At 45.9% G+C, this 24368-nt stretch overlaps 1 protein-coding gene across 1 annotated transcript in view; it reads left to right on the top strand.

The window, feature by feature from the left end:
• Window positions 1-24368, top strand: part of Sacm1l (SAC1 like phosphatidylinositide phosphatase) — a 53547-nt gene that overhangs the window by 19398 nt on the left and 9781 nt on the right. Inside the window, exons 4-13 of the mRNA XM_010624396.3 lie at window positions 896-1023; window positions 4260-4409; window positions 5225-5284; window positions 6644-6677; window positions 10446-10547; window positions 11724-11809; window positions 12570-12656; window positions 13153-13221; window positions 20194-20273; window positions 22883-22981. Of these exons, the coding sequence (XP_010622698.1) occupies window positions 896-1023; window positions 4260-4409; window positions 5225-5284; window positions 6644-6677; window positions 10446-10547; window positions 11724-11809; window positions 12570-12656; window positions 13153-13221; window positions 20194-20273; window positions 22883-22981 (895 nt within the window). The remainder of the gene's footprint in view (window positions 1-895; window positions 1024-4259; window positions 4410-5224; window positions 5285-6643; window positions 6678-10445; window positions 10548-11723; window positions 11810-12569; window positions 12657-13152; window positions 13222-20193; window positions 20274-22882; window positions 22982-24368) is intronic.

Below are 24368 nucleotides of genomic sequence, written 5' to 3'. Positions count from 1 at the left end.
TTTTGAGACAGGGTCTCACTATGTAGTTGAGACTAACCTGGAACTCACTCTGTAGCCCAGACTGGTCTTGAACTCACAGTGATCCTCCTGCCTCAGCCTCCTCTGAGTGCTAGGATTATAGGCGTGCGCTGCCATGCCCGGCCTGTTGTTATAGTTTCAAAAAAGTAAAACTCCCCAAGTGGTTAAATTTATCAGCCTGAAATTCTGTTTTCATGTTTGTATTTCACTAGAGCTGAAATTCCTAACGAGGTAGAATTTTTCTGTAAATTCTAAGAGCATTTAAATAATTTTTTTTCAGTACTAAACCCAGTGTCTTCTCCCTGAGCTATGTCCCACCCATATTTTTGTGTTTTATCTTAAGGTCTCACTAAGTTGCCCAGGCTGGGCTCCAACTTGCCACCCTGCTTCAGCCCCCCGAATGCTGTGATGGCAAGTGTGTGCCGTCGTACCTGGATAAATAAAAATTTTAAGACACCACTCACTTCTTAAGACTGCAGCATCCGATGAGCGGAAGTGGCCCAGCATAGTTTTCCACATTACAGGGGCGCAGGAATGTTGGAGTGGCAAAGCCTGTGGCGGTGGGGCAGAAGTATTTTCTCTCTACTTCCTACCAGCTGAGATGCCTCACTCCTCCTTTGGTTACCAAAAGGCTTTGTTTTTCTTTTTGAGAAAAAAAATTTTGATCATTCATAGGAATATTTTTAAATAGTTTACTGGTCTTTGTGTTCATAAACTGTAAGATTGCTGTTAAAAATGGGCCTTTTATCTGAGTACTACAAGGTGATACTTTTTCTGATTTCTAGGTTTTCATTTTGGTGGTGGTGCTGGGGCTTGATCCTAAGCCTGTGCTCTACCAGTTTTTATATCTATGTATGTTTCACTGTGCTTTTTCCAGGTAATTATCTTATTGTCATTACCAAAAAGACGAAAGTAGGAGAATTTTTCAATCATGTAATCTGGAAAGCAGCAGATTTTGATATTCTTTCTTATAAGAAGACCATGTTGCACTTAACTGATATTCAGGTAAGAACTGAACAGTGTTATTTATTGCAAAAGCCAAAGATGCACCACTGGGCAGGGGTTGCAGAGTACAAAGCTTGGTGGATTTCTGTTAAGGCTCATTATTAAGTAAGGTCATTCTACCAGACTTTCTACCCAGGCATAAAGAAGACCTTTAAAATTGCCCGTCTGTTTTATTGGTTTTAGGATTTTGTTTTGTTTTGTTTGTTGAGACAGGGTCTCGCTTTATAGTTCAGGCTGGCCCTGAACTCACTGTGTAGCTTGCCCAGGCTAGCCTTGAACTCGTGGTGATCCTCCTTCCTCTGCCCTCTAAGTGCTGGGATGACAGGTATGCACCACCACATCTGGCTGGTTTTGGGATTCTTTTAAAGAATAAATTCTAAAATTATGAAATTTATTATGGAGAGAAAAGAGTGAAATACATATTTACTCAATGTCCAGATTTTTTTTTTGAGGTAGGGTCTCACTATGCAGTTGAGACTGACCTAGAACTCACTGTGTAGCCCAGGCTGGTCTCACGCACAGCAATCCTCCTCTGCCTCAGCCTCCCGAGTGCTGGGATGACAGGCGTGTGCCACCACACCTGCCTATCATCCAGATTTAATTTCATATTCTCTATAAAGAAATAAAATGCTAGATATCTTTTAAAGTTCTACTTCATTCTTCTCCCTGAAAAAAGTTTTCTTCACTCTTACCATGTGTGAGTGCGTGTATATGTGTGCAGAGTATGTTTTAGATGGGCCTCTCTTTTACCTGACTCTTCTGCATATCACTTGATTCCGTTAATATCAGATCCCCAATAGCACAGTTTAAATTTTATTTACCAAAGTTTGTTGACTGAAGAATTAACCTAGCAAAAATGAAAAGAGATGCCGCCTTTGGAAGTGAGGCTGAGATTGAACATACACGGAGCAAAGGAGTTGCTAGCGCTATCACTACGGGAGAGAAGGGGCGTAGCCAGCTGTCGTGAAGGGAATGTAGTGAGCAGCAGTGGCAGAGTGGCTGGTACCATGGACTTCATGGTACAGTGGACCCCTGACTTACGAACTTAGTTTGTTCCCCAGGGCTGGTTGTAACTCAGGTTGACCGGTTGAGGCTCAGGCTCCTCTGCACGGCCTTCCGAGTCTCTCTCCGGTGTACGGGCAGAGCTCAGGGTCCTTGGAGAGACCCTGGCCCAGGCTTTCTCGGTGAACCCCACAGGAAAGGATGCAGTCACATTCCTTCCAGAGCTCTGTAAGGGGTAGATCTGTATCCGAGACCATCGGGGAGCACACACGGCCAGCGTGCGGGTCGTGACTCAAGACCTTGGTCACAAGTTAAAACTAAACCAAGTTGTTGGTATGTCAGGCCGGTCCTGACCCGAGGGTCCTCCACAAAGGCCTTGACGTTGAGGTGCAGAGGATGAAGGGCCAGAAGCTAGCTCAGCCTGGGCGGTGGCCGACGGGCCAGCGGGGTGGAGCAGATGCTCCACACAGGAGTGGTGTGACAGAGGAGGGCAAGCTCTGTCCAAATCTTTTTCTTAACAAAGAAAATATTTTAAATTCTCATGTTTCTAATGCTTTGAATTATAGTGTACTGAGAAAATTAGTTTTACTCTTTTTTCATTTCTCTGTGCAGTTACAACTTGAGAGAGTTTTTAATATTTTGACCAAAAAAACAACAAAAACTACTTAAAGCCACAGACAGTTCTGACTTCTGTGGTGAATTATGTTATGGTACCGGGGATCAAACTCAGGATCTTGTGCTTGTGAGGCAGGCAGCGGTACCACTGAGCTAAATCTCCGGCCAGGGGTGAATTATGAAGGCGCCTCATGATGGCTGAGGCTCAGTGGCGCTGCGCTGGTGCTGTGCACCCCCCACCGTGACAGGGGTGCCTCGCTCAGCGCAGCGGCACCTGTTTCTCCTGTCGCCTGGAAGACTTGCACACACGAGTGGCCTTGTCCTGGTCTAGTTTTCAGAATGCAGCATTTTTAACTCGGCACTGTGTTTACAGACATCGATTGCCGCCATCAGGCCCGGTCGGGGTGCTATTGCTGTGGACTACAGATGTCTGTTGAGCATTGTTTTCTTCCAGAGTAATTTTACTTCTAGTGTTTGCTTCCTAAAATTTCAAAGCTGTATTTTTATATCCAAGATTGCAAGGATGTTTATTTCTAAAAGAAAATTTATTTTTCCAAAATGTGCTTTATCTGTGGTATACGTTTAAAAGAGTAGAGTTGTGGTGGGTGCCCCTTAATGGTACAGGTACTTTTCCTGTGTTAGAACTTTTTGTCCTGCTCTGTGTGCATCAAGCAGTGTGTGCCAGTGTAGTGATTCTCCACGCGGCTCGTTGTTTCACAGAAGCCAAGGTGGCTGTGCTCATTTAATACCCAGGGGTATGTGCCTGGCCGCTGGGATCGCTCTACTTTGTCGTCAGGACACGAGTGACCTGAGCAGTGCCCACTGTGCGTGCCTTGCGTTTGCCTTTGGTGAAAATATTACAGATGTCTGAACCCGAATTAGGTTTGTGACATGCTAATCATTTGGTAATCATCAAACAGTGACGGTTACTTTTAAAACATGGGTAAAAACCAATATCAGTCTTGTCATTCAGTGGGAAAGGCAGTTAAGAATGTTTTCCAAAAATAAAGGTAAATACTGCTTTTACTGGAATTTTTTTTTTAACCTTTATTTTAAAGAAAAATTCTGGAGCCAGGGATTTAGCTCAGTGGTTTCACTGCCCACCTGGCAAGCGGAAGGTCCAAGTTCGCTACCCAATACCAAAAAAGAAAAAGGAAGAAAGAAAAAGAAATTCTGTTTTTCTTTCCAGCCCAAACCAGTACAGTTGCTTGCAGACGGCTACAATGTCCGTCTGCTGTGGTTTGCTCTCTGTGTCACTGAGGCCCTCATGCATTGTGTTTAATTTCCCAGATGAAGACCATGGTCCTCACCAGGCAGGGCTGTTGTGAAGGTGCAGTGCCCAGGTTACAACTGGAAGTGCTGATGTTTTTTTGGGTTACCTCTCAGGGTCTGTAGAGTAAGAATGGTGAGGGATTCTGCTCAGGCTCTCAGGTGAAGCCTTAGTTCATCTGTGGGGTGGGTTCTGTGTGGCTCAGGCACTGCCAGTGGTCTGGGGACACAGCCAGCGTCCCCTTTGCTGGCCTGTGGTATTAATGGGGCTGTACTTAGGTTTCTAGTTTTTCTCTTTTCGTGCTAGCAGAGTTCAGCCATGAGAATACTGACCTCCACCTTGTTTACAGTTGCAAGACAATAAAACGTTCCTAGCGATGCTAAACAACGTCCTGAATGTGGATGGATTTTACTTCTCTACAACCTACGATTTGACCCACACTTTGCAGCGGCTGTCCAACACCAGCCCAGAGTTCCAAGAAATGAGTCTCTTGGAGAGGGTGAGCTTCATCTTCAGTTACTGTATTTTTTTTGTAAAGGAACATGTCTTTTTCATACACACATTTGTATCAGCTTCTGTCATTACCCTCCTCCCTGCTGGCGTGGTGCTCTGGGCCCCAGGCACACGGGCTGGCAAGCGTGTTACCCCCAAGCCACGCCGCAACCATGATTGGGAACTTTCTTACTCTTGGGTGTATCAGGATAAGGATTGGGTGGGGAATTGAGAACATGCCATGCGTCTTTTTCCTTTTTTATTTTTATTTCATGTGTAGTTCTGGATTTGAACCCAAGGCCTTGTACCAAACAAGTACTTTTTAATTTATTTTGAGACAGTCTCATTAAGATCCCTAGGCTGTTCCCAAACTTCCTCTTGTCCTGCCTCAGCCTTCTGAGTACCTGGGCTTATAGGCATGTACCACCTTGCCTGGTACCATGTTTAAATATATATCAAATTCAGAATTGAAAAGGTTTCTGTCACCCATTATGAGTCAGGCACACAGGAGAACCCCTCGGCTCAGCTCTGGGGTCCAGGCAGGGAAGCTGACCTATACCCTCAGAGGAGCAGGCTGGGGTCAGGTGTGGCCCAGGTGGGGAAATGTATGAGGGAGCGTGGGTTTTGTGGGTATTTAGTGCCTGGTGAATGGTTAATGGGAGAGGTAGCCCCTGAGAAGACGCTGGGTTCTTGGGGTTGAGTCAGAGGGACAGCAGCAGGGCGAGGAGGGCAGGTTTCCTGGGTGGGGGGATTCGCACCCGATGGGACACCAGTGCTGCGGGAGTTTCCTTTCTGAGTGGCTCAGCGTGTGACTTCTCTCAGGCAGATCAGCGATTCGTCTGGAACGGTCATCTTCTGAGGGAGCTGTCTGCGCAGCCCGAGGTAACAGTCGCACGCCTGTGCTTGTGGTCACTGCCTGAGTGTCAGTGCAGTGCACGTCCGGAGACTCCCTGGACGACGGATTCTAGTTCTGGCCCGGCCTAGTTCGACCCTCGCCTGTCCCTGCAGGCTGAAGAAGCCTGGTTGTTTTACTGTGATCCCCTGTTATGTTAGCTTTTCATCACTGTGACGAAATCCCAGGAATACACAGCTTCCTGGGAGAAGGACATTATTGTGGATCCCAGCTTCCTGGGTCATGGCTGGCTCCGTGCTTCTGGGCTGTGGCTTGGCTGCGCAGCATGGTGGAGCAGAGCTGCTTGCCTCATGGGGGACGGAAAGTAGAGAGGCCTGGGTCAAGTCCCAGTGTCTCCTCCTGGGGCCCAGCCTGCAGTGTCCCAGCCTTCTTCCACTCAGCCCCGCCTCCCAGTTCTGCTGCCAGCTGGTGACCCAGAGCAGGCACCTGTGGTGGCCTCAGAACGAAACACTGCTCAGTCTTGGGGCAGGGGAAGTCTGGTGCACTGAATCCAGGGAAATAGATTTGTGTGCTGTCTTTCCTTCTTGAGGGGAGCAGTATTGGAAACTGAACACTGGGTCCAGTGAGCCACATCCATGGCTTTTTTAAAAATTCTGAGACACATTCTCACTATGTTGCCCTGGCTGGCCTTGAACTTGTGACTCTCTTGCCTCAACCTCCCAAGTAGCAGGGATTACAGGCATGCACCATTGTATCTGGCTATTGTCATTTGCTGTGATTTTTTTTTAAAAGTCATTTGAGCTGTAATTAATTTGGAAAGTCATTTCCTAAAAGGTGTGAAGTGTTGTAGGCAAAGACCAAGGAGGGAAGCAAATATTCTGCACCTTCACATGGTTTAATTAGTGTTCCAAAATCTGAATATTCAAACCCCAGTGATTACTGCATACTTAAAGTAATGATAGAAATATCTGTTTGTTTGTTGGTACTGGAGATCTAACTCAAGACCTTGTACTTGTAAGGCAGGCATGGCACCACTGAGCTAAATCCCTGACCAGAAATATCTGTTTAAAAAGAAACGTTTTTGCTGGGCGTGGTGGTGCACACCTGTAATCCCAGCACTCGGGAGGCTGAGGCAGGAGGGGGGTCTCTGTGAGTTGGAGACCAGCCTGGGCTACATAGTAAGTTCCAGGTCAGTCTCAACTACATAGTGAGACCCTGTCTCAAAAAACCAAAAACAAAAAACAACAACAAAAAAGTTTTGAGTAAGCTTACTGCTTTGTTCTGTTGTGTATTACTTTCCTGTGTGTAATGTGCCTTATATGCAATGCTGCTCTGTTTATTTGTTTGCTCATTTTAATGTATATTCTAAATATGTGTCTTCATTTCAGGTCCATCGATTTGCTCTTCCAGTGTTACATGGCTGTATCCTTATGTGATATCATTCTTTTCTCTAAATCTTACAAAGCAGTTGTGGAAAGTCGCAAATGTGGCATGTAGAGAGTCTTTGGGGGTTAGTAGAAGTTGTTACTGATAAAAGCATTGAAATTATTGATGTAAAATCTTAGCATACGGAATGTAAGCAGCCGGGTTTTGTTTTAGTTAAAGAATGGACTCTCAGACTAAATTATTGCCTTTTAACAGGTTTTTTTGGTACTGGGGATTAAATTCGGGACCTTGTGCTTGTGAGGCAGGCGGCAGCACCACTGAGCTAAATCCCTGACCCCTAACTTTTTTTTTTTTGGAGACAGGATTTCACAGTGTAGCCCAGGCTGGCTTCGAACTCATAGTGATCCTCCTGCCTCTGCCTTCTGAGTGCTGGGATTACAGGCATGTGCCACCATGCCAGGCTGCCTTTAACAGTTTTGAAGCTGGTGGTTGAAAGAAACGGAATATGTGTTATTTAATGTTATTTTATACCAGTCATCTGTATAAGAGTAGTGTGTATGTGGCTTTTAAAGGAGGCCCTCCCTTAGTAATTAAAAAGGTTATATTTGGGAACTTGGTGATCAGCAACTTGAAAGAAGTACAGTTAAAAACTTTGCTTGTCATTTGAAATAATGATAGAAATAATAATAAGGGCAGAATGAGTAATGATTACCTAGGTTCATTTTAAAAACAGCCCATCAGAGATTTGTAATAAGAGCAGAGAAGCTTTTATTGGGGAGTTGGCTCTGGAAGAATAGCTCGGCATCTGCTGATGAGAGCCCGTGATCGGGACCATCCCTCAGACAGGACAGGCCAGGCCCTCTTTATCAGGTAGCCCCCAGAAGCTTACAACACAGTAGTCTGATGTGTTTATCTCTGTGCCATAGGATCTTACTAAATTACTGTCCTTGTTGTACTTAAAAGCAGGAGCATAGCGGAAGTAACATTTCCCACTGTATGGGGGCAGAAGAGTGAGAGGAGAACCCGGCGAAGTCTTATTTCTTCTGCATCTGCCTCCCAGGGTTTCCACAGCAACTCCTGAGGATAAGAGGACAAACACCATTAGTTCGTAAAGGGTTGGACCAGTTGGTTTTCTTTTTGTTTTCAGAATGCGACAGTGAATGGACAATATCAAGTGAGGTTGCAAAACTACTTTTTCTAGACAATTTTAGAAACAGTTTACCTGTTAAGCTTCAAATTTAAAGCTTTAAGTCTATTTTGTGCTTTTGTTTCATGTAGTTCGTCGACTAGAAAATCAGTTTCATGCACACATGGGTCAGCGAGCTCAATCCCAGGCAGCAGTGTGCCTGGTGCCGAGCAGGAGCAAGAGGAGCTGGGCCAGGAAGCAGCTGTGCCCAGGTTGTTCAGAGCTTTGCAGGCCCTGGGAGAGACGGCCGCTTTTACTTTGAAGATCCTGAGAAGCCAGGCAGAGTGGTGTCCTCTGGGAGGCTGAGGCAGGGGGATCAGAAGTTTGAGCCCAGCCGGGGCAGTTTGCTTAATGAGACTTTATCTCAGAATTTAGAAACAGAAGGATTGGGGTTAAGACTCCATGCAAAGGCCTGGGGTTCAATCCCCAGAACTGCAAAAATATAAAAAAGAAAAGCTTTTGGGGAGATTTGAGTAGAGCATTAGCATAAACCAGGCTCATGCTGGGGTGCGGAATCTAAGGGTACTGACGGGAAGAGCTGCGGGTGTCCAGGCAGAGGTGCTGGGTGCAGATGGGTCATACGCGGAGTCTGGAAGGGTCGGTGCGACTCAGCGTAGAGCGGCAGACCCAGTGAGGATGAGGGAACCAGAGTGAGTGTGCAAGCAGGTCCTGGGACAGACCCACAGAGGTCAGTGGAGCAGGAAGCCAGCCCGCAAGATGGAGGAGATGGAGGAGTCGGAGAGCTGCGGGCGGGTGGAGCGCGCTGCCTGCTGGGACCTGGGAAGATGTCGTTCCTCCTCCTCTCCCCTTAGTCCGTCCTCAGACTGAGGTGTGCTCTGTGCACTGTCAGAGAGAGAGGAGGCGCGGGAGGCAGGAGTGCGCTGTTGAGGCTGCTGCGGGAGCGTGGAGGATCTTTTGTTTCCCTAGTGGACTAGGAAGTGGTGTCATGGGCCGGAAGTGGGGTGACAGGAGTTTTGGAGGTCGAGAATGTATGAAATGGGTGTTTGGAGAAGGAAAGTGTAATCCCAGCACCCCGGGAGGCTGGAGGCAGGAGGATGGTGAAAGGTATTACCAGGTCCCTGGAGCACAGTGCGGAGGCCGAGGGCACACACAAGTTATTTCCCTGTGATGGGAGTTAGGGTTTGTATTTTCCTCGCGTTCTTCGTGCTCTCCAATCTCCCGAGTGTGTGCCTGTCCTGTAAGCAGGGGAGGCTAAGGCGATCTGTACAGTAGCGAGTCAAAAGCAGGCGCCTGCCCGTCTTACTCATTTCTGTGACCTGGCTCAAAATAGATGATTTGGCCGAGTCCATTACGAAACCTGCTTGGAGCCTCCTCTGGTGCCATCTGGAAGCCGTTATTGAGCCGATGACCTAGGGGCTGGCGTCCCTGGCACTGGAGCTTCCTTGGCGTTGCCTCGTGAATTTGCAGCGCTTCTGTGCAGCCTCAGCCAAGTGTTAGAGCCAGGCCAGCCGCAGTTCCACCAGTGAAGGAGTAGGTCCCTGCCGGTGCGGTGCAGGGCTCGCCCGCGGGTCAGGACAGCGGGACTCAGGGAGGAGGGCGTGCGAGTGACTGCGGTGGTGCCGTGCCATACCCCCCCCCCGTCTCTGTTCTGCGAGCTGAAGTTAGAGGTCAGTGTCTGTGAGCCTGAGAACAGGCAGCGGCTGGAGCAGGCGGGGTCGGAGCTTCATAGCTGCTTACTTTATTAGGCTTCGTATTGGATGAGTAAAATTACTGTTACTAAAAAAATGATACGAACAGACAATAACTGCAAGAAAAACCCAAACAAATGAGGAAGGGAAAGAGGACTGCCGTTGAAACAGAACAAACCCGTCCTCATAGCCTCTCCAGTCTGGCACACATGGGGGAGGAGGCAGTGCCAGCCAGGTGTTGGCAGTGTGCGAAGCCAGAGGGAGTCTCAGCCATCTGGCGCGTGCTGTGAGATGAGATGGTGGCCGCTGCGCAGGGCCAGGCCCTCCTGTGTGCCCGGGACGCACCGCCTCCCTGTCCGTGGGCGTGGGCAGGAGTGTCATGTGGCACAGTGGCAGCAGAGCCTCAGGAGCACAGTGATCAAATAAAGCAAGAGAGCTGTCGCGGGAAGACCCCTTAAACTGTTCAGATTAAATAGCGGCCTGGTCAGTAGCAAAGCTGGAAGCACAGGCAGAGGGTGCTGAGCGGCGGGGGCTGCTGGGAGGTGAGGGAAGGGGCCAGGTGGATACAAAGTGGGCTTCAGGTTTCCTTCTGTGGCTGCCGTAGTCCACACTCCTTCATTTCTTAGGGTCCGCCTGTTGTACATTGCCCTTTCCATTCCGAGGGGGTTCTTCAGTGGTAGGTTTAAAGCTTTAAAGAGTGGACTGTGGAAAGGAAGCCGTGCTGTTTAAATGAGACACTGTCCCGAGCGCTTAAGCATTCTGCTCTGTGGCCCCACAGGGCCGCTGCCCTGACCCGACTTGCGGTGCTGCAGTCTTAGGAGTATTCATGAGGAACCAAAAAGACGGGCATATTCGCTGACCTTTTTTTTCGCTTAAAGACGATTCATTCTCATTAGGGTAAAAGTTCAGATTGAATCTAGAAATCATACATGCCTCTGTGTGCGCTGTACTTTTCTTAACGTGGTTCAGTTATTAACATGCACTCGTGTTGTGTCAACGGAAAGTACTTCGACTGGATCCTCATCTCCAGGAGGAGTTGTTTCCGAGCGGGGGTGCGCTACTATGTCAGAGGTGAGGTCGCTTTCGGCGTGGGTCAGTACGGGCTCACACCTGTCCCCAGTTAGCGTTTGTCTTACAGTGACATGGCCGTATCCTGTCGTACTTTGTATTCATTATTATTTTATGTCCTGGCCAGACACTGCTGCCCTCCCACTGTAGCAGTTGGGTAGGTCTTCTGTGCGTTGCTGGCTCGTGGAGCCACGTTGCCAGTGGTGCTGTGACACCCGAGGCTCACTGCTCCACAGGGAACCACGGTTTGCTGGGGGTCTGGGTCTCAGGGCAGCTTGCAGGTAGAAAGGGAGTTAAATACTTGGGACTACAAAGTCCATTCATTTCCCACTGATAACGTACTGGTAATTTGGATTGGTAACTAGCTTGAAAGTTGTTTTGATTTAGCAAGCCTTTGTTTGTAAAAATATATAATGTAGCTGGGGAGTTAGCTCACTGGCACTAGGCCTGCCTTGCAGGTGCAAGGTCCTGAGCTCAATCCCCAGTACCAAAAAAAGGGGGGCGGGCTGGGGATTTAACTCAGTGGTTCTGGCACCTGCTTCACAAGTGCCAAATGCAAGGGCCCAAGTTCAGTCCCCGGTACCAGGAAGAAAAAAAAAAAAGTCACATAGGCAGTGTTGAAAGGGAGCCTTCAGATACTGGAAAGGCCTCACCAGTATCATCTCTTTAAACACTACAGAGCAATGCTTTGGGTTTGTGGGCATATTCCTAGACTAATAGGTGTTCTGAGACCCCATAGAGTTTTTTGACAACTAAAATTAAGCATTTTCTAGACCCCATTTGCATTGTTATAAGTAATGATATTAACATAGTGGGCTACAATTGCATTTAGTATTGTGTAGTTATTATTAAGTGTGATAATTTTTTAAAATTTCAAAGTAGGATTATGGATATGTTTGGGAAGTTTTTTTTTTTTTTTTTTTTATTTAAAACGTGTCTCAACTTTAAGAAGCCCTTGTTTAGAGGAAGTTTATAAGAAATCAGCAGCCAACTTCACCCATTTACTAACAGGCCTTTATGCTCCCGTAATCCTATTTTTTTCTGGTCATGTACTGCATTTGTTTGAATTTTAATTTTATAAGTGCAGTACTTTTCCATTAATCCAAACTGAGTTAACCTGAGTTAGTGAGTTTCTGGTGTTTCTTATGTAGAATTGACTTAATATTTTTTTCAATTTAGGAATTGATTCTGAAGGCCATGCAGCTAACTTTGTAGAAACAGAGCAAATTGTGCACTATAATGGGAGCAAAGCTTCGTTTGTACAGGTAAGTTAGTCCATCTGGTGGCCTTGTCTGCTTGATCCTAATTTTCAGTGTTCTTGTTTCCTTCCCTTCCTTTCTTAAGTGATATCTTTGTCTACAGTGAGGAAAAGTCCACTCCAAAAAGGGGTAGTTGAATAGTCTGGCACTGGCAGGCATTTCCTGTTCTTAAACTGAATCCTTGAAGGGGGCGAGCGGGTATGAAGCTGTGGAGATGTAGCCTTCCCCTGCAGGGCTCTGCAGACCTCTGGGCCCATGGAGGCAGGGCGAGCTGAGGCCGTGCTTGGCTGTGCCTGCCTTGTACTTCAGGGAAGTACAGTAACACCTCTCCTTGGTGCCCCTTAAGGATTCATAGGTCACTTTCATGGCCAAAATATTCATATGTTCATAAAGGTACTCCTTTGAGAATGAATAAAGCACTTTTCTATTTTTTCATACCACGAATTTACAACAGATATACAATGGCACCTCGGTTTACCAACTTAATTTGTTTTACGATTCTGGGGAAGATGGCTGCATTTGTGTTTGTGTGGGGAAGAGGGTGTGGTCCTGTCTGTCAACCGATGCAGAGTTGGTGAAGAGGAAAAGTCCTTTCTGAGCCTCTTCCCATAAAATATGAACCTTAAGAATAGGTGCACATGTATTCTTCCATAGCATGTCATTTGTATTATTTTTTCCATTGTAGCCATTAATATCTGTATTGCCGACAGTAAGTTCAGAAAAGCAAAGTTGATTTGTGTCTTTCCACATTTCTCTTTTCTTTTAGACTCGAGGATCAATACCTGTTTTCTGGTCCCAAAGACCAAACCTCAAGTACAAACCACTGCCACAGATCAACAAAGTAGCAAATCACGTGTGTATCTTCCCTGCTGTTTTATCTGGCTAAACATAGAGACCCAGGCATGTTAGTTTGTTCGTAGCACACGTGTTTGTTGGCCAGTCATCAGAACTCAGCATCTCTGAGGCCCTTCTCCCAGGTTCCTCACATTGTAGCCTTAAACCCAAATCCTGCAGAGATGGCGGTTGAGAAATGCGGAGAGAAGCTGACCACAGGGTGCAGAAGATGCAGATCTGAGAGGCCTCAGGAAGGCCTCAGCTTCACACTGTCTAGAGTGTTTCACGTGTGCTGCCGAGGTTGTACTTAAAGTTAAAATGATGCTGTGTAGCTCGGAGTAAAATGGCTTCTAGTTACTGTGTCCTGCACGGTGTTCGACTGTCCAGAAGACACGGTTCCTGTCCTAACAGCATTCTTCTCAATACAGAAATAGGACACTGAGGGCATACTTTTACAGATATTGTAACTATTCCTATAATGTAGAAAGTAAATAATATCCTTTCCCTCCCTCTAGATGGATGGTTTCCAAAGGCATTTTGATTCACAAGTAATTATTTATGGAAAACAAATCATCATCAATCTGGTATGTTTCTTGCATGTTTCTTGGTGGGGTTGCTGAAGGACCTTTTTAAATTCACAGAAAGTTTACTGTGTTAAGGGCTTTTGGATTTCCAGCTTGGTGGTGTGGAGTATTTCACAGTGTGCACTGTCATCACCACTTTCTGCTACTTCTGGAGCTCTGTACCCAGGAACAGCGAGTTCCCGATGTCACTCTGCCTGCAGCCCTCTGCTGCTCAGCTCCTACGTGCTGCCTCTCTCAGGTTCCCACGTAATTGCAGTCACAAAATGTGCCCCTGTCTGTGCTTATTTCCCTGGGTGTCATGTGTTAAAGGATTATCATGTTTGAGAATTTCATTCCTTTTTAAAGACTGCGTAATTTTCTAAAGTGCAACCCTGCTTTGTTTCTCCATTCAGTGGTCTGCAGACATTTGGGTTATTTCCAGCATTTGGTTCTGAGTCGAGCTGCCATGAATACTGACGTGCAAGTCTCCTTCCATTTGTTGAGGTTCATCCCTCGCAGTGGGATCGCTGGGTCACATGGCGATTCTGTGTTCAGTGCCTGGAGGAGCCACTCTGTTTTTTTCCCAGCCTTTGCCTTATTTTATGGTTATCAGGGATCAAACTCGGGACCTTGCGCTTGCGAGACAGGCGGCAGAACCACTGAGCTAAATTTCCAGCCCTTTTGCTTTATTTTTGGAGACAGGGTCTCGCTGTGTATGTAGTTCAGTTCACCTGTAGCCCAAGCTGGCCTCACACTTGCAGAGATCCGCTTACCTCTTGCTGGGGTTACAGACGTGGGTCGCTATGCCAGTTCTGGTCGCCCCATTTCACATTCCCACTGGAAGTCGAGCCAGGTCCGACTTTCTCTAGTCTGTTCAAGACCTCTTACTTTGTTTTTGTATTGTATTTCGTCTTGGAATTTGGAATTGAACTCAGGGCATCCTCTCCCTGCCTTGCTCTCTCCCCGCTTCCCTCTTCTCCCTCTCTTCCATACCCACCCCCCAAGTTGCCCAGGCTGGGCCCAACTTGTGCCAGAGAGCTGCAGTTACGAGGGCGCACACCACACCCGGCTTGCTTTTGTGGTGTTGTTAAAGGCAGCACCTGATAGGTGTGGAGTAGTGTCTCACTGTAGCTTTGATTCACATTTCTGTACCGGCTAGTGACAACCACCATCTTGTCACATGTCTATTTGTGTATTCTTTTGGAAAACTTTTTTATCCAAATGCTTTAAAATTTATTTTTTATTTTATCCCATTCCCCCTCAAGCCTCCTCCCCTTCCTGTGTACGAAAGCTTTGTTTCTATGTTTTCCTTCTGTTTTCACTTGTTTCTTGTCCCTTCCTTCCTCTCTCCCACCCTTCTCCCTTCCCTTACCATCCTTCCCGTTTTGCAGTATCTATTATACATTTCAGTCCTTATTTCCATGTTCAGTTTCTCACATCGGAGAAATAACGCAGTATTTAAACATGGGTGTTCGATGTATTTCACTTAAAGTGTGGTATCAAGGTGTGCATCCCCTTAGCTATAAATGCCTGGAGGTCATCCTTCCTGTGGCAGAGTAGTACTCTATTGTAGAAAAAAGCCACATCTTCTTTATCCACTCGTCAATTGATGAGCGTTTGGGCTGTTTCTAAGATTTAGGTGTTATGAATTGCGCCGCAGTAAACATGGGTGTGCACGTATCACTGTGGTGTGGTGACGCTTTTGATTCTTTCAGGAAGATACCAAGAAGAGGTGTATCTGGGTCAAATGGAACCTCTAGTTTTAGTTACTTGAGAAATCCCCACACTGATTTCCACAGTGGTTGCACCAGTCTACGCTTGCACCAGGAGTGGAGCAGGGTTCCTTTTTCTCTGCAGCCCCACCAGCATTTGTAATTGGTTGATTTTTTTTTTTTTTTTTTTTTTTTTTTTTTGTCTTTTGAGACAGGGTCTCACTATAGTTGAGACTGATCTGGAGCTCACTATGTAGCCCAGGCTGGTCTTGAACTCACATGGGTCCTCCTGCCTCAGCCTCCTGAGTGCTGGGATTACAGGTGTGTACCATGCCCAGCTGGTTGATTTCTTGATAACAGCCATTCTTTCTGGGGTGAGATGGAATCTCAGTGTTGTTCTATTTGCATCTCTTGAACGACCAGTGATGTTGAACATTTTTTTCATATATTTATGTGCCATTTCTAATTCTTTATCTGAGAAGTATAATTTTATTTCAGATGCCCATTTTTTCAATGGGTATTTAAATTTGGGAGACCTGGTTTTTTGAGTTTTGTTTTTTTTTTTTTGTTTTTTGGTTTTTTTAAGACAGTGTCTCACTATGTGGTTGACACTAACCTGAAACTTCACTATGTAGCCCAGGATGGTCTGGATCGTACAGCAACCCTCCTGCCTCAGTGTCCCAAGTGCTGGGATTACAGGCGTGCGCCACTGTGCCTGCTGGCTTTTTGAGTTCTTTATATTTTCAAGATAATAGTCCTTTGTCTGAATAGCTGGTAAAAAAATTTTTTTTTTCCCATGCTGTGGGTTATCTCTTCACTCTGTTGGTGGTTTCACTTGATGCGCAAAAGCTTTTTAACAAGATGGGGTCCCATTTGTTGATTCTTGGTAGTATTTCCTGTGCATTCTGGGTTTTTGCCTACTTCTATGTCCTCAAGTGTTCTACCTCTCTTCCAGCAGATTTAGTGTTTCTGTTTTATTATTTAGATCTTTGATTCATTTCGATTTTAGGTTAATGCGTGGTGAAAGATACAGGTCAGTCTTTGGCTTGTGGAAAGCCCAGTTTTTTACTTAAGCCTTATCCCAAATTTTTAACCAGGAGGCTTGTTTTCTGTTGTTGTGTTACCATAATTCTTTATTTATTTTTGCACATTAGGCCCTTATCAGTGCTTTGCAAATATGTTCTCCTGTTTGGGTGTCTCTTCTTGATAATATCCTTTGATACACAAATGTTTCAAATTTTGATGAAGTCCAACTTACCTGTGTTTTCTTGTGTTACCTGTGGTCTTGGTGCCATATCAAAGAACTGCATTTCCAAATATAACATCATTAAGAGTTGCCCCTCTATTTTCTTCTAAGAGTTTTATAGTTTTAGGTCTTACATTTAGGACTTTGATCCACTTTGACTTTTGTTGTCGTCCACAAGCCTGCTCTTGGAGCAAGGTTTGGGAGCTCGGACTGGGAGGGTAAGGCACGGAATCACCAGGCAGACTCCGGGGAGGTTTCTGGAAAGCTTCCGCTTTATTCAGGAAATGCACGGGCTTATATTGGGACAACCATGGGCGAGGAGCATTTAACATTTGGCGATATCTTATTGGAGGGCACGGTGGAGTGAGTGGTTTTTCTTGGGTGAGGCGAAGGAGTCAGGGACTAGGGGCGGAGGTGCAGCCTGTGGGACCCAGCATCTATGTATGCACTTAGGCGAGTTAGCTCAGCCTTAGCAGGGTCTCCGAGTTAGCTCAGGAGACAGGAGTGCAGTGCACCTGGGCCCAGCCAGGCTTGGATTTCTCCCACAGAGTTAATTTTGCATATGATGTATGGTAAGGGTCAGTGTTCTATTTTCCCAGCACCATTTGCCAAAAAGACTGTTGTTTTTTATTGAATGGTCTTGGCATCCTTGCCAGAAATGATTTGGACACATATATAAGGGCTAATTTTGGACTCACTGTTCTGTTCTATAGCTCTCCATCTGTCCTTGTCCCTGTATGATACTATTTTAATTCCTGTGGCTTCTCTGTAGTTTTTTGTTTGCGTGTTTTGGGGCTGGGTGTCAAGCTCAGGACCTTGTGCTTGCCAGGCTCTGAGCTGCATCCCCAGCCCTCTGTAATAAGTTTTGAAATCAGTAAGTAAGAGACCTCCCTCCAACTTCTTCCTCATCTTTTCAAAATTATTTTGGCTATTTTGAGTCCCTTGAAATTCCATTTGAGTTTTGGGAGGGTTTTTTAAATTTCTGCAAAAACGCCATTTAATAAAGATTGCATTTAATCTGCAGATCCCTTTTGGTAGCCTTGTCATTGGAGCAATTTTAAGTCTGTGAATCCATGAACACAATCGTCTTTCAACTTTTTATGCTTTTTAAATTTTTTTTTTAGTGAGAATATTTTTCTTGTTCTAAGTTTATTCTCATTTATTCTTGTTGAATTTTCCTGCGTATTCTTTTTGATACTCTTGTAAATGGAACTGTTTCTTAACTTTTTGAATTTTTTATTGTTATCACATAGAAATTAACTGATTATTGTGTGTGGGTTTTTGTTTGCTGCACTTTTGCTGAATTATCTCTTGACAGCTTTTTTGTGTGGATTTTTTTTTATGGCCTTTTCCATAAAAGATCATGGGTTAGGGTTAGTGCTCTTCCTCATTTTTTTGTGGTACTGGGGATCGAACTCAGGTCCTTGCGCTTGCGAGGCAGGCTCTGGAACCACTGAGCTAAATCCCTGGCCCATTCTTCCCATTTTTAAAGGGTGGTTTTACTAAATATAGAATTGTTGGTTGACATTTTTTACCAGATTTTTTTTTCTTTGAGTTCCTGGAGATTGAACCCAGGGCCATATGCATTCCGATTAAATGCCCTACTATAAGCTGCATCCCTAGACCCACCCCCAACATGCTACATGTGACATTCCCCCGCCTTCTGCCCTTTTGATTTCTAATGGGAAATCAGAGATAACTGTATTAGGACTCCTTGTGGATAATGAGTCTCTTCTCTCTGTACTTTCAGACATGTAATTATAATGTCTTTGGTTTGAATTTTCTGAGTTTATCCTTCTTGGATTTGCATTTGCATTTGAAGATTCGTATCTTTCCATCAAATTTGGAGAGTTTTGGGCCAGTTTTTTATTCAGGTCATCTCTCTACTTCTCTTTTTTCTCACTAGCTTGGTGGTGTCCCAGAAGTTTGCTAATTTTGTTCACTTCATTCTTTTCTTTTTGCAACATACATGCTAGAAAGTGTTCTACCACTGAGCTACATCTCCAGCTCTTGTTCTTTCTTTTTTTTGTTGTTGTTGGTTTTTTGAGACAGGGTCTCACTATATAGTTGAGACTGACCTGGAACTCACTCTAGCCCAGGCTGGTCTCGAACTCAGCGATCCTCCTGCCTCAGCCTCCTGAGTGCTGGGATTACAGGCGTGAGCCACCACTCCCGACCTCTTGTGCTTTCTTTTCCTCAGTTTGATTTCAGGTTTTCTATCTTGAAGTACAGATTCTTTTCTGCCTACTTGAATCTGCTGTTGGACTCCTACTAAAGTTTTCAGTTTATTTCAATTACTGTGCTTTTCATCTATAACCTGTTGTTTGGTCCTTTGAATAATTTCTCTTTGATATGCTGATTTTGTTTGTATATTATCTCCTGATTTCCTTTTAGTTCTTTGTCTATATTTTCCTGTAGCTCATTGAACATATTTAAGATCATTGTTCTGAAGTCCTTGTGTAGTAAGCCTGATGTCTTTGTTTCCTCAGGAACAGTTTTTGCCTGTTGATTTTCCTTTGGATGAATGATATTTTCCTGTTTCTTTGTGTGCCTGTGACTTTTTGTTTGTTTTTTGAGATAGGGTCTCACTTTGTAGTTCAGGCTGTCCCTGAACTCACTGTGTAGCCCAGGCTGGCCTCGAATTCACAACGATTCTCCTGCCTCAGCCTCCTGAAGGCTGGGATTATAGGTGTGCACCACCACGCTGAGCTTGCCTGTGATTCTTTTTTAAATGATGTATTTGATTATTATAATGTGATAATTCTGAAAAGAGTTCTCCCTTCCGTTGGGACTTGTTTTTTGTTTTTTTGTTTTTGGTACCAGGGATCAAACTCAAGACCTTCTGCTTGCAAGGCAGGCAGCAGAACCATTGAGCTGAATTCCCGGCCCCTGTATCTTTTGTTTTGTGTTGTTTTGTTTTTGATTGAAGACTGTAGTAATCTATTGGTTGAGAGCCTTTTCCAAACAACTTTGGCAAAAACCGTTTCTTATCCTAAAACTTCTTTCCTTTTTTATTTTTTAACTACATTCAGCTAACATTTTTGACAGATTTATTGAATTCTAGGAATTGAAACACTAGCAAAGTGAACAAAACGCAAATGAGAGCACAGCCCCATTTCCCGTTCTGTCAGCTGTCTCTGCTGGCACGGTCCTTCTCCAGGTGGCCAGGCTCACTGCAAGACCAGGGAGTAGCCTGACAGGGAAGGTTTCTTCTGTGCATGCATCTTCCTGGGTATGGGGGCAGCTGTCAAAACTCCCTATTCAAGGTGCTCTTGAATGTCCCTATTTCCCAAAGAGAAGCACCCAGCACCCTTCCCAGGTTCTGGATGGCCAGTGTGTGTCTGGGTCCAGAGTCTCTTGCTGCAGGCGTCTGGTGGTCCGAAGTCCTCTTGTGGCTCCTCTAAGCAGTCTGGGCTTCCCCACCTGTGTTCTGTCGTTCGAGACAGAGATGAGTGAGTTAATCCTTCAGGTTAGAGAAGAGGGGCACAAGCAAGGCCTGTTCTGCTTCACTTGGCTCCCAGAAGGGAGCTGAGCTAAGATTTCTGCTACGTTTGGCACCTTCTTAGAAGGAGGCCAGGGGACGATGAATGAAAATGCCAGAGTGCTCTTCTGCCGTTGGGAAGGCAGCTTTCTCTCGATTGGCTGTCTGGTTGGCGGCTCTAGACCTTTGTTTTTTTTTTTCCCCCATAGCTCCTACAGAGTTGGTCAGATAGCTCTGGTTGGTGTTGTATGTTTTTGTTTTGTTTTGGTACCGGGGATCGAACTTGGGACCTTGCGCTTTCGAGGCAGGCAGCAGAACCACTGAGCTAAATCCCCGACCCGTGGTGTTTGTCTTGATTGAGGTGGTATTTTGCTCCTTCACCCAGGCTGGCCTTGACCTGCACTGTCCCAGTCTGGGCCTCCCGGGTAGCACAGATTAGCCCCCTACCACTTTCGCCAGAAGAAATGCTTGGAGCATCCTTGCTCTTTGCCTGGTTTCACTCACTGCCTCTGTGGAAATAAACTGAAAGCTGTGCTATTTTTAATTTTTTACAGGTAAACCAGAAGGGCTCAGAAAAGCCCCTTGAACAGGCATTTGCAACCATGGTGTCTTCCTTGGGCAATGGGATGATCAGGTACCCTGCTGGGAGTGTGTTGTGGTTCTTTTCAGGTCAGATGTGTAGTCACGGGCATACACCAGTGCGTAGAGCTCACTGTTCCTTCTGCCTGCATTGATTTCAGTACTAGACCAAAGCATGATTTGTTGTTGTTGTTGGTTTGAAATTTGCGTTGACAAAATTCATGCTGCAGAGTAACTTTGAGTTTGGTCCCCAGTGAAAATCCCCTCCTTGATGCTTTCTGTCCCCGGGGGCTTCGTGGGCAGTGGGCGTCAGGCCGTGTCATGGTGGTGGTACCTTGGGCCTCTGTGGTGCCAGCTCCCACCAGGGCGGAGCAGGGGAGCTCTCCATGTAGCTGACCTGGAGCAGTGCTCTGCCCATCCTGCCATGCTCCAGGCATCAGTTGCAAACACTGTATACCCCGAGTCATAAGCTGCACTGTGGAAAGGGGTAAAGTAACGGAAAGGGGGGTATACTGTGGTAGGAATGGCATGGTCATTTGGGGACCCCCTGGTACTGGCTTGAATATATAAGATGAGTGACTCTTTGGGGATGATGTGTCCTTCTAGCCCCGTTCAAAAGCTCCAGTAATTCCTCAGATTCTCACTGCATCTAAACACACACATCCACCTTCTGGCAGTGCCCTCCCACACTGTGGGAGACTCAGAACGGATTTCTCAGCAGCCTGTGCCGATCCTGCGGGGTTGGAGAAAGTTCGCCCTTTGGCTCCCTCTGTCCCCTCAGTTCAGGGCCCATGCCACAGAGGAGCTGTGTGGGTGCTTCGCTTCCAGAGCCGCTGACTTTGATGCTGTTGGGGGAGTGTGGAGGGCACCTGTGATTCAGAAGTGAGTGACCACAGCTAATTTATTTCCCATCTGTGAGTTCTGAAGGCCACTAGAAAGGGGAGCTTAATGAAAAGTGCACTTGAATTTTTTAAACTTAATAAATACGAATTCTGTCCGGGGAAAATAGTCAGCGAGTTAGGTTAAGTGTGAGGTCATATGGTAGATTTATTATCGTCCCTGAGGCAGCCGTTGTTCTGTTTAGATTTTAGCTTTTGAAGTTGGGACTTGAGTGGATTGAGTTATGAAAGACTGGAAATAAAAGTGGCGGTCCTGCTTCCGAGGAGCAGTGGGCACATTAGCATGGAAAGTTCTTCTTTTGGAAACAAGTGGGCTGTGACAGGGTGTGTTTCTAAGTGTTTTAGAACCTGAAGAGAAGCAACTGTTGGGTTCAGAAGTAAACTAATATATTTAAAGTAAAATATTAAAATATTGTCCAAGTATAGCTATGTGACATTCTTAAAAGATATGAATATGATTTAGCCCAGGGATATAAGCTTAAGAATATAAATATGTTTAGATGCTAAGGAACTACATGGATTCTTTTTGTTCAGTTTTGAGATTTTTCTTTTTTTCCTCCTTTATTTTACTGAGGCAAAGCACAACATGCGATGTGCCTTTTTAACAAATCTTTACATGTACGATACAGTATTACAGGCAATAGGTATAAAACTTTTGTTTTGATTAATGCTTTATAGCTGCTTAGTTCTTTAAACTGAGAGCTGATTCTTCTGGTCGGGGCAGTCTGAAAGCAGCTGTCTTACTGTGACCCTTGCTGGAGTTGCCTTTTTTTTTTTTTTTTCCGGTACTGAGGATCGAACTCGGGACCTTGTGCTTCCGAGGCAGGTGGCGGAAGGAACCACTGAGCTAAATCCCCGGGAGGACGCTTCCCGCACTCCTGTCGCCTGGCTGACCTGCGTCTGGGCACTGATTTGACCTCAGATAGCCGGGGTGGGGCGGGGGCATCTGTGTCCCTGAAGCCCATGGCTGTGCAGCCCCGCAGGGCAGGTCTGCTCTGTCCCTTTGGTGCTGCTACTCCGGGACAGGAAGGGGCCGGAGTGCAGTAGATGGGCCCTTCGCTGTTCCCCACACTCGGCTCCCTGACTTCGTTGCCTGGGGAAAGCTTTGTTCCCTCTGAAGAGCAGCCGTTTCGTCTCACGGGGCAGCACCTTCACACTGGATACCCAGCACTTAGTCCTGTGTCCCTCACATGTTAGTAACTGTTAAAAGCTCATTGCGGATTGACGAGCAAAAAAATTACTCTGCCACACAGTTGTGCGAGGCACAGACATAGAAAGGAAGGCAAGGCTCTGAAGGAAGGCCATCGTTCATGCTTGGGGACCGGCCTGCCTCGACTCCCACAGCCCTGGTGTGCAGCACACGGACGGAGCCGCCGTGTCTGGCCATTCTGAACATGCCAAGTGGCTTAAAATGTCACACGAAGGCTTCGGCCTGTTCTGTGCACGTGAACGCAGCCTAGATAGCATGAGCAGCCCCTCTTCATGCCCTTGAGTCCGCTTCTACCCGCATGTTCTGTGCTTGTCGGCTCCTGTCTGAGGGCCCTGGGGGAGCAGCGAGCATAGGGATGTGTGTGTGTGTGTGCGCGCGCGCACGCGTGTGTGTCACTGCGATCATGAGCAGGTGGGGTAGTGGGGCAAGCCCAGAGTGCAGGGGTCCGTCATGTTCTTCAGATGTGTGTGTGCTCCGAGACGGGGGTCCGCTCAGTAAGGCATTAACGGAAGACAAGCGATCTCTTGTTGATTTCTGCGTGTTTTCTTTCTGCAGATACATTGCCTTTGACTTCCATAAGGAATGCAGACACATGAGATGGGATCGACTGAGCATTTTAATGGACCAGGTAGCAGAAATGCAAGATGAATTAGGGTAAGTTGTATTATTTTCTTATAGAGGGAAGGGGATATATGTGTGTCTGTCAGTCACATTACAAAAGTTTACTGGATTGTCTTTGCTTTTGTATATTATTTTAAAACATTTTTTGTGTTTGTTTCTTTGGTACTGGGGATCGAACTCAGGACCATGCACTTGTGAGGTAGGCGGCAAAATCCCTGAGCTAAATCCCCGGCCCTATTTTTAAAAATTTTTGTTGGAAAAGTGAGAGTTGGTATTTTAAAAATATTTCTAAATTCTTAAAAGTGACAAGGTTAGGTACATTCATATTACAAATTGTCTTTCATGCATTTATAAATTCTCATATACTGGTAAATGAATTTGACTTAGCAGTGTTTTATATTCAGACGTTTTCACTGACCTTTTGGTTGTGGGTGTTTTGTTACTAACCCACGTAACCTGTGATGGTGGTGTTAGTGGCTTTTCTGTATTCTGTTGGTCATAGCATCGTTTTAAGTACATGCTTTTCTTTACTCTGAGTATCTTGCTTCGTTTCTGTTTCTCTTCCTACTGTGAAAGCTGTGCTACAGTAGATCACTCTGGGTGCATATAGATAAACACCTTCAGCTCGGGGGAGCAGCTCGGGAGTAGGGTGGATGGAGCAACAGGTCGGAGCATCTTTGAGGGGCTTTCTGTATATTTTGCTGTTTTATTTATCATTTTGCTTCACAGGTTTACTGCATTACAAGTGTATGTTAGCCTTCCTTAGTTTAAGGAATCTATAAATCATTCTGTTGTTTTATCCTGCTTGTGTGATAGTTCTAATCCTGACAACTCAAATAACAGTTTTAGTCAGAGTTTTAGTAGTAAAACCTCTGTAGTAGACATTTGCTCAGTAAAGTGACCACCTACAGTTAACACAGTCACCTTGGGGCCGTCACCTGTCTGTCACTGCGGACAGCTTCAACCACCGGTGGCACATGCGTGCCTGTCCTGTGGGGCGCTTTGTATCAGTGGCAGTGGTTGGGCCTGGAGGTACAAGCTGCCAGTGGGACAGTCATGCGTGTACCACTGGTGGTTCAAGCTGCTGGGAATGTGTTGCACCTAGTTCTTTTGTGAGCTTTTACCGTGAGAATGACAAGTAAAGGGAGGCGGACCTATTTTGTTGCGTTGTTAGTGAAAACACTGGCTGGGTCTGGCATGGCTTTAGGCAGCTGGAGTGGTGGGTTCTCCATAAGTGTGGTCATACAAGACTGTAACAGAGAAGGAAGATTGGCACCAGAATCTGCCCACTGCTGCTCACTGTGTGCCCAGGAACAGTGGGACTTTGACCTGTGGCCTTCACATCTCTCGAGGATGTTTTATTGGCAGGGCTTTGGGAGTGGAGAGAATCTGGGCCTTCAGTCCTGATGTACCTTCGTTT

The sequence above is a fragment of the Fukomys damarensis genome, unplaced genomic scaffold (genome assembly GCF_012274545.1).
Source record: "Fukomys damarensis isolate Sample0158 unplaced genomic scaffold, DMR_v1.0_HiC HiC_scaffold_12, whole genome shotgun sequence".
Classification (NCBI taxonomy): Eukaryota; Metazoa; Chordata; class Mammalia; order Rodentia; family Bathyergidae; genus Fukomys; species Fukomys damarensis.
This window is presented reverse-complemented; position numbering and strand designations above follow the sequence as displayed.